Below are 12,709 nucleotides of genomic sequence, written 5' to 3'. Positions count from 1 at the left end.
GCCTTGCCTTGCCTTGCCTTGCCTTGCCTTGCCTTGCTGTGTATTTCTCCACTCACAACATGTAATCTGAGACAAACGGCTAACCTGCATTAGACTGAAAATGCACCCTTAAAACATCTCCTCCCTCCTTTGCTCTGATTTAGGGATTTATGGATCAATAGAACACATGCCTCTCCCCTGAGTTCACCTACTTTATATCTGATATATCTGATATTACAGGTGGGGTAGGTAAGTTTGAGAAACCGGCTCGAGATACACTTTTTGTTATATTCCATGGAATGCTCTTAACATCCCGATAGCAATGAATATCTGAAGTGCTTTGACAAAAAATCCATGAAACAATGTCATCTGTGGAAGCCGTAATACTGTAAAAAGCACAACCAATCATCTGAGCCGGCCCGGCTAAAATGACTGGATGGCCTACCTGCCTGTCAGCCTTCTCTGTGCACAAACTTATCTTGTGCCCTCATTGGTCATGTGCGCGTTCGTGTGTGTTGGAGGAGGGGCTCTGTAAGGAAGTGGCAGATTTTTTCCGGTTGTGTATTTTCAAATTGTAGTGCACTCGAGCTGGTTTCTCCAAAATTACCTACCACACCTTTAATATTATAAACATACAAAAACTCCAACCCTCGCAATGTTCTTCCAATATTCCTCGAGAGCATTGTCCACAGTGCTGATTGTGAGAAAGGTTAAACCTATACTGCAAGGTAATCCTTAATTAGAATTCAAGCCTGCAGCAGACTGACAGAACTGACCTTGGATCAGCCAGCAGCCTGAATGATGGGCTGTCAGCAATTGTTGAATTGGATGGCAGATCTGATATCAGTTCAGCACAATGCAGAGAGAGGCACATGAAAACCGTGGTGCAAAGAGCGGCCTGGAGACTGAACAGAGAGAGGGATGGGTGGTTAAAACAAATATATCATAGTGTACAAGCAACATAATGTTTATTGACCATTGTAACCTGGTCAATGATTTATGTGTGAGAAAGATTCTCAGTCAACCTGATCAATAATGACATGTTACCCTGTCTATATGCTGCATACAATCTGTTTCAGAGGTGCCAATAACAAGTTAGTCCAGTCAACGTGTCAAGTTTAATGGTCCGGTGAGCACATCAATACCTGCGTTAGACCGATAATGGATCAATATTTATTCAGTTTTCCCCTTCAAATACATTTCAGTTATACTTGATCATTAAACAATTATACGTCTCTGAATACAATGCTTTCTCAGGCGATAGTATTACTTTTATCTCTGTAAACTTAATATGGAACTACTGCCAGCGATTAAGCCAAGCATCAAGACTGAACAGCTCTTTTTCTATATCTATAAGGTTTACCCTCCTGCAATGATTATGTTTAATTCAGAGCAATAGTATGATTGATATGTTATTTATTACATTACATGTCACTTGTTAGACGCTTTTATCCAAAGCGACTTACATACTGTACATATCATACATGACCATTGCATGTATGATATGTGTAATGTGTAAAGCACTTTGAGCATCTGGAAAAGCGCTATAATAAATGTAAGGAATTATTATTATTATTATACTCAATACTGTGGACAATCCCAACAGGAGCAATTTGGGGTGAAGTGTCTTGCCCAGGGACACAACGACATGCTGACTGCAGTGGGGTTTGATTCTGTGTTCCCTTGATCCAAACACCTACGCACACGCGCCACACGCCTCCCCCATATGTCCGACAGTTATGTAATAGCCCTGATAAATGACGTCTTGTTGACATGCTTCTAAATACAGAGTGCAGCTGTGAGCTGAAATGACGCCTTAAGCATTAATTAAACTTCATGTTCATCAATGTTGTTGTCAGACAGTTTCATGTTCAGAAAGAACAACATGTATCTGTGGTAACAGAGATGCTAACTCCAGGACATGAATGATTGACATTTGTCTTCCATATTTACTTAACCTGCCACATTCTCCTGCCAAATATTCAAACTGATTATCTTCTTTGATATTATTTTAAGAATGCAAGACAGACTGATTAAAAGCTATAAGTGTGAAGCAGATAGTCTTTTTTGTGTTTAGCCAGACCCGATCCACCCACAAATAAGTGCAGGAATCTAGCACCGTGCCATGTTGAAGTGTTGACAGATATATATTAGCACCTGTCACTGTGTCTCTTTCCATCTCCAGTCACACATTCACACTTGTGTCTCTATTATGGTTTTCTGTTTATCTCTCCTCTCAGAATCAAAATACCTTTATTCGTCCCACGGAGGGGACGTTTACATTGTCACAGCAAGTAAAGAGCCAAATATAGCTTAATATTAATTAGGAAGCATGCGTAAAATATTAAAGATAAAAGTAGAGGTTACGCAATTTTCAATTGACAAAATAATATACATCCGGTACCAGTAACAGTTGTGAGATAGCAGCTAGGCGATAGTTTTAAAGGTGGAAGTATATATTGCACTCTCCGTCTGAGATAAAGAGAACTAAAAATAAACACAATTAACCCCATTGTCTCATTCCCCTCCCTTACACTCTCCTTTCTGTCTCTTTCTCTCCTTGTTCTTCCTTCTCCCCCTCCTCTTCGTCCTGACAGACAGATTTAGAGCTTCTGGACCCTCGGGGCCGGACCCCTCTCCACCTGGCGGTCACACTGGGCCACCTGGACTGTGCCAGGATCCTGCTGCAGCACGGAGCTGACGTCAGCAAGGAGAACCGCAACGGATGGACCGGTGAGTCAGGTGTGATCCTGGTGAACTAGATTCAGCATTATCTATAAATAATGTGTAATTGTCAACGTTTTATGACAGTGCGTTATAATGATAGTAAACAATAAGACCGTGGTGGAGACAGCGAGTAATTTATATCTAACAGCTGAACAGCATTTTGCCTTCATTAGAGGATACAAATGAAATGGGTTTGAACTATTTTTATATATTTATATCATCACAAATAAACGTGAAAGCTAGCTATAGTTGGAATTGTGAAGAGGTGCAATCCTTAATGTGTCATATAAAACATAGATTTTAGACAATCCAGACTAAAAATGTGGTATTTCTTTAGGCATTATGAGTCTTTTATATATCATTTAAGTGTGGAAAAGTTGTATAGATAGTAAGATTTTTTAAAAATTATATATTATAATTTTGTAATCCTTAGTAGTAACAACCAAATACATCAGGAAGGAAGCAAGTGGCTACTGATATTCTTTGAATGTGTGTACCCTCATGTTTTTATTATTGGCATTTAGTGATGTTAAAATGCTTAGATATCCAAAAGGGGAATTAAAAGCGATATTGAATTGCATCAGAAAGGGAAAATATGATGCTTGGTTCTTTTACTGTGTTTATTATTATGCAGAATATGTCCAGAAAATGTTCACTTGTAAAGAACATTCTTAATAATAATACATTTAATTTCAAAGCGCTTTTTCAGGTGCTCAAAGACGCTTTACAATGGTGATAAAACGAGATAAAATAGAATAAAAAATATTAAAACAGCAACACAACATAATTCACAAATGAAAAGCCAGTCTGAAGAGGTGTGTTTTGGTCAGTGTTTTGAAAGTGGGGGGGTCGGTGCAGTCTCTGATGTGTTGTGGAAGAGAGTTACAGAGGCAGCGATGGAGAAGGCTCTGTCCCCCCAGGTTCGGAGCTTGGTTCATGTGGGGATAGAGAGCAGGTTCGCTTCTGATGAACGAAGGCTGCGGGAAGGGGTGTAGTGGTGGATCAGGTCGGTGAGGTAGGGGGGGCCCTGGTTATTGAGAACTTTGTGTGTTAGCAGAAGGATTTTCTTGCATGTATTTAGACCAGAAGAGTTTAACAAGTCAAGCACAGTTGTCTCCTGCAGTACAAACCACATATACCAATGCTCAGCAAATGTTCAGTAAAAAGCAGTGTTTTGGTTGCAACCCCTGCTAAAAAATATGATAATATATAATGCATATTTAATATTGGCATAAAGTTTGTTTGTGCTCTGTTGTTTTTATAAATACTCACAAATCATGACGCTTTTCCTCATCACCTCTCTCGAAGAACAGCTTCTGCCAGACTCCTCTTATCTGCTGGCTAGCGCTGTGTAAATGCAGTTTGGCGGTCTAGCAATGGGTGACTAATGGAGCGTGAAATCAATACATTTTTAACCTTGAAATCATATTGGCTAATTTAACACCCTGTATTGTTAGTCCAATATCTTCCCCGCCATTCTTAGGCTTGTTAATGCTTACTGTCTGTCACCTCTAGGTTTGTGTGAAGTGGTTTCTGTTAATGGTGATGAAATGTAGCTCTAGAAATTGACATGTTTGGTATGGTCGTGATGGTTCTGGAAGTCTGGGGTTATGTAGAAAAATTCTTTTTTGTAACACCTAATCTAATTACTCTGAAGTGTGTCCGTAGGTGAAAAAGCAAGAGTGGTTTGTTTTAACTGTGTGTTCTAACTGTTTTCTGTCAAAGGAATAGAAAGGGAATTGTTATACAACCGTTCAAGCGTGGAACAGCCTGTGAGATTAACAGCAAAGTGCCCGTCCGATGAATGATTGGCGAGCTGCAGTAATTTGTCGTACCGGCTTTTCCTTTTGGCCTACTTCAGTTTTGGCAATTCTTTCTTCCCCCCTTTAAATCGCTCATGCACATACATTTTGGATGAGGTCTGAGTGATGGGCTCTGTTTTACTCTCCGTCTCTCGCTCTCTCTCTCAGTTCTTCAGGAGGCGGTGAGCACAAGAGATCCGGAGTTGGTGCGTCTCGTGCTTCGTTACCGTGACTACCAGAGGACTGCCAAGAGACTGGCGGGCATCCCCGTCCTGCTGGAGCGTCTGCGCCAAGTGGGATTTCACAAAACACACACACACACTCTCACACACACACACACACATTGATGCTAACATGGAAAAAGATACTCCCATGATAAAACAGCACACAAACAAGCGTGTTCAGTATGAAGCACATACATTAGAATAAAATCGAAATCAACATACAAAGACACATGGGGAGGCTTGTAAGCAGAGATGCATTCATTTGAAATGTACATTATTCTTTTTGATATTTATTTTTGTTTCATGATCAAATATTCACATTTTGTTTGAAGGTATTTATAACTTTGTTTACTTCCCAACAAGGGAAATACAAGGCAAAAGCCTGTTGTCTCTAAATAAATAGAGTTTCCCCTAAAGGGGTAAGAAGTGCAAGGCTTAAAGGCACATTAGCAGCCATTGGAAAGCTGAGACTATATGAGAATATACACAATTGAATCCTGATAGTAAAGTGTTGAGGTGCAGCAGATGGTGTTGCAGTAGTGGAGGATGCAGAGAGCAGAGATGGAGGGAACTGCCTTCACACAGCCTGTCTCCCTGTGTATCTGCACACACACACACACACACACACAAAATCCCACACACTCATTCTCTCCCACTCACATGGTAGACACAATACCCTCACAATCTGACAGAGTGCTCGCTCTCAACCACACAAGCACTTGCAAGCATCGCACACCGTTCTTCTATCTGCTGCTGCTCCCATTCACATCACTCTCCCCTCCAACCCTCCATCCTTCACTTCTATAATTAACCCGCACATTCATAACCACTTCTCTTTGCCAGTCCCCCCATCTTTGGAGCAGACAATGAGGAAGCATCCCTGCTTTGCCTCTGCGTTGCTATTCGCCTCTCTTTCTGTCTATCAATCTTTAAATGAATCACTTTCTATCTCCCCAACTTTCTCTATCTATTCTCTCTATCAATGCTTGCTGCTGTCTCATTTATCGTCCTCTGTTTCTCTCTCTTCCTGTTCCTGTCCAGGCCCAGGATTTCTACGTGGAGATGAAATGGGAGTTTACCAGCTGGGGTGAGTCCAGTCTTTCATTCCACTCAGTAAAGCAGAACAGTACCGACGAGTCAGAAATAATCACGTTATCGTCTCCCTCTGGGCCTGTTTCTTCCGGTTTTACTCGGCACTGATCACACACTTTCTGCACAGCAGAACGTACGTGAGGCTTCGAGTTAAACAGTGTGTGCTTTTTATCTTAAAGGGGACCTATCATGCAAAATGCACTTTTTTATGTCTTTTATACATAAATATGTGTCCCCGGTGTGTCAGGGAACTCACGCAGCGTCAGAAAATAAAACCTTCTCTCTTTTCCTCCGTACCCAAATCTCTAAAAACGGGCCTATAACGGAGCTGATGCAGATTTGCGTCCGATATAACGTAATATGGGAAATGTAGGCTGGCTTTACACCCACGGCACTATCAGAAACGTTGCTATTAGAAACAATGCCCGACTGTTTTGGACGTAATATGGTCAGTGTTTACATTAGCATCGCTAACACTCAGAGCTAACCTGTACTGGAGAGCATGTGTGTGAAGAAGCAGGAAATAAAAAGGAAGGCTCCATACTGTTTCAGAAATAATCCTTGATAATCCATGATATGGCGTTTCATCACCGCAGTATCTGCTGGTAGCATGTCCCGCATGAGCTCAGCCCCCTCCTTTTTTTATACATTTTTTTTTTTTTTAGAGCTTTATACCCCAAATTAGCACTTTTGAAACAAGAAGTGAAATAGAGGGATATGAGGCATTGCTAGAATGGGTGATCTGTTTGGTATTTTGAGCAAAACACTTCATAGACATGTTTTTTATATATCTGAGACCTATGCTATTGCCTAAAAATAGCATGATAGGTGACCTTTAAGTGTTGTTACAACCAACTGCTGAAATGTAGCACAGAGCTCGAAAACTGCCAACATAAAAACACCAGAAAGATATCTCTGGCACTTCATTCTGCACAAATTCATTGGAAATGGCACAGTTTGATTAAAAGAGTGTCTGTTTTATTCCTTAGTGCCCCTGGTGTCTCGTATCTGCCCCAGCGACACCTACAGAGTTTGGAAGAGCGGTCAGTGTCTCCGCGTCGACACCACGCTGATGGGCTTTGAACAGATGACCTGGCAGAGAGGAAACCGGAGCTTCATCTTCAAGGGATTAGGTCAGAGGTTAAAAAAAGCATGTATAAACGGATCTTTAAGTATTTAATACAATACAGCAATCAAAACAATACTGGCTGAACTGTCACACTATTTTAAAGGAACATTTTAGGAAACAAACTCTTTTCTTAAGACTCTGGGAAATAACTTAGTCGCTTGACCTACCAAATTGTGCATTGGCTTATTTAATAAGCATGTGTGTTGTTTCTCTGTCTTTGGCTGGGCCACTTCATCTTCTTTTCTACTCCCTTTCTATCATCCTGTTCTCCTCTGCTTTTCCTTTCACATTTGCATTTGTATAATTAGATAACCCTGCTTTCACGACAAACATGTGGTGTAATATCCTTAGTCTGCTGTAGGTATTGAAGTAATATTGAGCAGAAGGATTATGATCACAATTGTGTAATATTGTAGAAAACAAGCCTCCAGGATCATCTTCACTTCAATACACTGAATTTTAAATAACACATTCCCGTATTTAAGAACCACTCAGTGTTCATGAAATGAATGTGGGATGGAGCAAATATTCACACAGAGACACACCTGCACCTTTGCCGTAGGATCCTCTTTCTCCGCCTGCCTTTTTATATCCTCATCGCAGGCTGTTTCCACTCCTCTGCATCATTTCGCCATGTTCCTCTTTTGTTTCTGTCTTTATTTCTCTCACCACTTTAAAATTATCCTCTTCTTCCCCTGGACCTTTTTAAATCCCTTCACAATGTTCTTTAATTTGCTCTTTCCTTTTCTCTGTCCCACTGCGCGCACACAAACACACTCTCTGGAAATCATGATCTTTTTTTTACTTTTCCTTCCATATGTGCTGCAGACTCATTTGTCGCATTGTATTGTAATACTTCCCCACTGTCCATTTTGAATCTGCCTCTTATGCTCACTAACATCGTCCTTGTTTTTCCTCTTCCTGTCTGTCCCCCGCTCTCCTCTCAGACTCCAGCGCAGAGGTGATGGAGGTCGACCATGACAGGCAGCTTGTCTTCTGCGAGACCTTGTGCGTCTCGTCTCTGGCGGCGCTCTCACCTGGCCGGGGGAACGGCGGCGCCTGCAGCAGCAACGACGCAGGTTTGGGCCTTCTGGGGGCGATGCAGCCCAGCGACGAGCAGGTCGCAGCTAGGCTGTCGGCCCCTGTGGTCACCACCCAGCTGGACACCCGCAACATCGCCTTCGAGAGGTCAGACGCAAACCTAACACACACATAATATGAATATGAGAATGTGGAGGTATAGTCCAGTGGTGCAGAAATCTTCCTCTAGACCCAAACCAATTCCGTTTCAAGTAAGAAAGCATAGCTATGAAGTCAGATTTCAAGCTGTATTTGTCATTTTGTGCTGCAACATTTTATAATGTGATTTATCCATTTCCAATGCAGCTGCAACAGAATTTACATCAGAATTTCGTATAACACTGCTGAGAATCTTTATTCTATGTTAAACAACCCATCAAGAAGAATAAATGTTCCATAGAACAAGCACAATGCTGATGTTCTCCATGCACAGTAGCCTCTGTACAACACAATGTAATTCAGCTTCGGGACTTTCTCTGCTCTGAAAGCTGGCTTTTTTTCCCTGAGAGGAGAAAATCACTCTTTTGTTGTGGAATTTCTTTCACTGTTGCTGTCTCACAGCAGTGGAACAAGTGCATGCACGTTCTCTGGTGGCTGTCAAAAAGCATTGCACAAAAAGTAGGAAAATACTAACGTCCCAGCAGTATTATAGGAAGTTACATTGGTTTCCTTTACGAAAGGTAATTCATAATTGATTTTTTATGTGAGCTCATTTTGCAAAAAATGTAAAAATAAATGTGCGAGTAGTTATAATGCTCAACACCACACTGGAAGTCAGATGCATTGATGACAGATTGAGAGCCAGATAGCAGAACGAGAAACAATGGAAGAATCAGACACAGCCTGACCGAGAGACGAATGGAGGAGAATACAATTGGATGAGTAGGTGAATTTCGTTCAGTCAATGAAGGAGCATTTTATTATGCTGCGGTACCCTTTTACCGATCAGTTTCACACAAAGTGACAACGACGCAGAATTGGAATGAAGTGTAAAGGAGGGGAGAATATATTGAGAACATTTGGGCCAATCAGAGGCATAGGGGAAACAATGATTGTAGTGAGATAAGACTGATGTGACAGACAGAAAGAGAGGTGAGAAAGGAGGGAATAAATACAAAAAAGTATGGAGCAGGATAGGAATATTGATGAATAAAAGAAAGGGGGTGGGACAGAGAGAAATAAGAGGTAATATACAATACACTGAGAGAATCAGGGAGAGAAAGATATATGAGACAATGGGGGATAAAGTACAATATGGTTGGTAAAACAGGGAGAATCAATAGTTTTGGAGGAAAGAGGAGAAAAGGAATTGACAGCAGGGAGACAGTGATAGATAGGTGGATAATGGAAAGAGTTGAGCTGAAAGGAAGTGAGTGTTAACAGATAAAAAGCAAGAAGACTGGAGGACAGAGAGAAGTTAGCAGGGAGAGGTGGTGTTGGGGGTGTGTGTGTGTGTGGGCGGGGGGTAATCATCCTGCTGTCAGACTTGTACTTCAGTGTCACCTCTGAGCATTTTCCCTGCTCAGCACTCCTGTCTACATGCCAATAATGTATTTATGATGCTTTAGAGCAGCCACTTTGTCAAGCACCACGGACAGGACATCCACCTGGAGTTAATAGGTCTATGTGCAGCCAAGCAGAAAAACAGCTCCGCAGTTTGGCTTTTTTTAAGGGCCAGGTTAAAGAGTACAACGTTTATTCATTGAGTCAATGCCCAGTAATTGAGCTAATACAGTATATAACGTCAAAGTTCAGACAGGGACGTAACTTTGTCTTACATTGAATTGGTTGGAGAACAAGACAAAGGCTACACATTACATCACATGTCATTTAGCAGTTTATCCAAAGCGACTTATATACCCTTCAAGAAGCCTGCAATTTGATTGTAGGTACATTATCTTGCCCAAGTACACTTCGACTAGAGACAGCAGTGGTGAGATTGAACCACTGACCATCGGTTTGGGATGGTCCTGACTCCCCCCCCCGATGCACAGTTGCCCATATAGTCATGTCATTGTCTGTATCAGACTTTACTTAGGCACATCAGTGCTTTCTGCTAAATGCTAACATCAGTATGTATTCTAATGTAAGCTTGTATCTTACCTTCACAAGTTAGCATGCTAACACCATATTACCTTAGCATTTTAGCATGCTATCATTTGCTAATTAGAACAAAACCCTATATTTCGCTATACAGCCAAGGCTGATGTAAACGCTATTTGACATTGAAATCATTATTAGCTTCCCAGGATGATTAGATGATCATCCAAGAAGTTTTCTCTGGCGACAAGATAGCATTTTGGTCATAAACCAAAGTATCGGACACATTTGAAATGATACCTGATTATGGTGCTACAGTAGATGATATGTCAGAGTCACGTCAATTCATCCTGAGGGAACATAATGTCTGTACCTATGGTCTGTACCTAATGTCTCTGACTGAAATCCGGTCCCGAAGGAGTTCGGTGAAGGGAATAGATCTTGAAGATGGGATATGCCTCACTAACTTCGGAGCAGACTTCCTAATTGCGCGCTGAACTACTGATCTTCACAGGCGACAACCAAGGACAGAGGCAGCAGTGTTTTCAGGCTGTAAATCATGGGGAAAAACAAAGCCTGTGATTTGCAACGTCACCTGTATTTGTGATTTCCTCTGATTACATATATGCAGATTTGCATGAGACAGCCAATAATCTACAGCAAGTGTGGTTGTAACTGTATGATAAGTAAAAGTGGAGACCACAAGATAACTGATGTTGAATCTCTGTTTCAGGAACAAGACGGGAATATTAGGCTGGAGGAGCGAGAAGACTGAGACGGTGAATGGATATGAAGCCAAGGTTAGGAATACTGATCCCTCACACTATCCAGAGAAACCGCCGCTGTCGGAGCTCAGTTTAATATTTCCTGAAAGTCCACTTCACTTGAAGAGTTCAATTTCCAAAAAGAGTCACTCCCAAGGTTATTATAAAAACATTTTTAAATAGTGATGGATTAAGTTCTCTTCCAGGATTCTTTACTCTCACATGAGGAATAAATCATCAGCACATTAAAGACCAGATCGCGTATCAAAAAAAGTTTTTAAAAAAAAGTCCATCTATCTTGCAGGCACATGCATTACCTTGACCCCATTTGTTGTTTGTTGAACCCCTGGTGGAATCGTGTGTCAGACGCTCAGGACCATCTGTCACTAAGCAGTAAAACACTGCTGGCCTAAAAAGCATATTTTTTTCTGCATCATTGATTTAGAGCTACAAACATAAACAGACACTTCCTGTTGAGCTGCTCTCCCGCTGACCAATTTTAGCACTTCCTTCCATTTGTCCGTGGCCCAGTGTAAACTCTGAATCTGCAGCCTGTTCAATTTTTAATATGCAGTTCCTTTTTTGTTGTAACTAGTGGGGAATGCCAGTATTCTGCTGTGAACAACGCCTTGTAATTGCTGTCATGTATCAAGCAGACGAGGAACAAAGGGTGTGAAATTGGGTTGTTTTGTAAATGTTTCATACATTTGTTTTCTCAGTGGCCAATTTATGTAAGTAATCTAACATTAAAATATTCTGAATAAGTAATCAAGAAAACAAAAGAATAAGTCAGTAAGTCTTTTGAGTTATTTTTTTCAAATCTGCTCTTTGCGACCATCAATATGTAACTCTAATATTGCTTTTTGTGGAGACCCTGCATCCTCTTAAACACTGTACATGTATTTGTCTTGACCTTTTGGCAAACAAAGTGGTGTGCTGCACAGTCCATAAAAAAATAACAAACATTAAATATTCCCTCAAATGGTGCAATAACAATGCTTTATGCTAATGGCTGTATTTGGCTGCATTCAGCATTCTGCAAGCCAAGTTCAAGGAAGAGAACATGGTTTCCCCTTTAATACTTTTACACATTCTGTTTTGATATGGCCAGATGATAACATATTTAATAATACATTATTATTATTATTATTGTTGATTATTATTATTTTATTATTATTATTATTAAAGGTGGGGTAGGTAAGTTTCAGAAACCGGCTCGAGTGCACTTAAATTTGAAAGTACACAGCCGAAAAGAATCCGCCCCTTCCTTCAGACTTCCTTGCAGAGCACCTCCTCCAACACACATGAACGCGCACATGACGTCAGCAGACTGGTGAAAGTGGCCGCCTGTTGCTGGCGAGTCATTGAAGTACTGCTGCAATGCACGCCCAATGACGGCACGCCCAATGAGGGCACGAGATACATTTGTGCGTGCACGAGATGGAAGGCTGACAGACAGGGCAGCAATCCAATCCGTTTAGCCGGCCCGGCTAAACGGATTGGTTGTACTTTTTACAGCACTACGGCTTCCACAGATGACATTTTTTAATGGATTTGTTGTCAAAGCACTTAAGATATTCATTGCTATCGGGATGTTAAGAGCATTCCATGGAATATAACAAAAAGTGTATCTCAAACTTACCTACCCCACCTTTAATATTCATTATATGTATTATTATTAGTATTATTACTTTTAGTTTTTATCATATTTTTGTATTACTATTCATATTTTATATCATTTGATTGCCCATTGGTTCCTCTGAAATATTTCACCAAGTTCCTCTTCTATCTTTGCCTTAATTTCATTCAACTTTATTATTATTATTTATTTTTTAAATCATACTGTACATACAGCAGTGGGGCCTTAACAAC

At 40.8% G+C, this 12,709-nt stretch overlaps 1 protein-coding gene across 1 annotated transcript in view; it reads left to right on the top strand.

The window, feature by feature from the left end:
• The window catches only part of ankrd13b (ankyrin repeat domain 13B), a 49,746-nt gene that overhangs the window by 21,897 nt on the left and 15,140 nt on the right, over positions 1-12,709 (top strand). Inside the window, exons 2-7 of the mRNA XM_034224779.1 lie at positions 2,577-2,712; positions 4,677-4,801; positions 5,774-5,819; positions 6,814-6,957; positions 7,901-8,141; positions 10,807-10,873. Of these exons, the coding sequence (XP_034080670.1) occupies positions 2,577-2,712; positions 4,677-4,801; positions 5,774-5,819; positions 6,814-6,957; positions 7,901-8,141; positions 10,807-10,873 (759 nt within the window). The remainder of the gene's footprint in view (positions 1-2,576; positions 2,713-4,676; positions 4,802-5,773; positions 5,820-6,813; positions 6,958-7,900; positions 8,142-10,806; positions 10,874-12,709) is intronic.

This window comes from Gymnodraco acuticeps, unplaced genomic scaffold (assembly GCF_902827175.1).
Source record: "Gymnodraco acuticeps unplaced genomic scaffold, fGymAcu1.1, whole genome shotgun sequence".
NCBI lineage: Eukaryota > Metazoa > Chordata > Actinopteri > Perciformes > Bathydraconidae > Gymnodraco > Gymnodraco acuticeps.
This window is presented reverse-complemented; position numbering and strand designations above follow the sequence as displayed.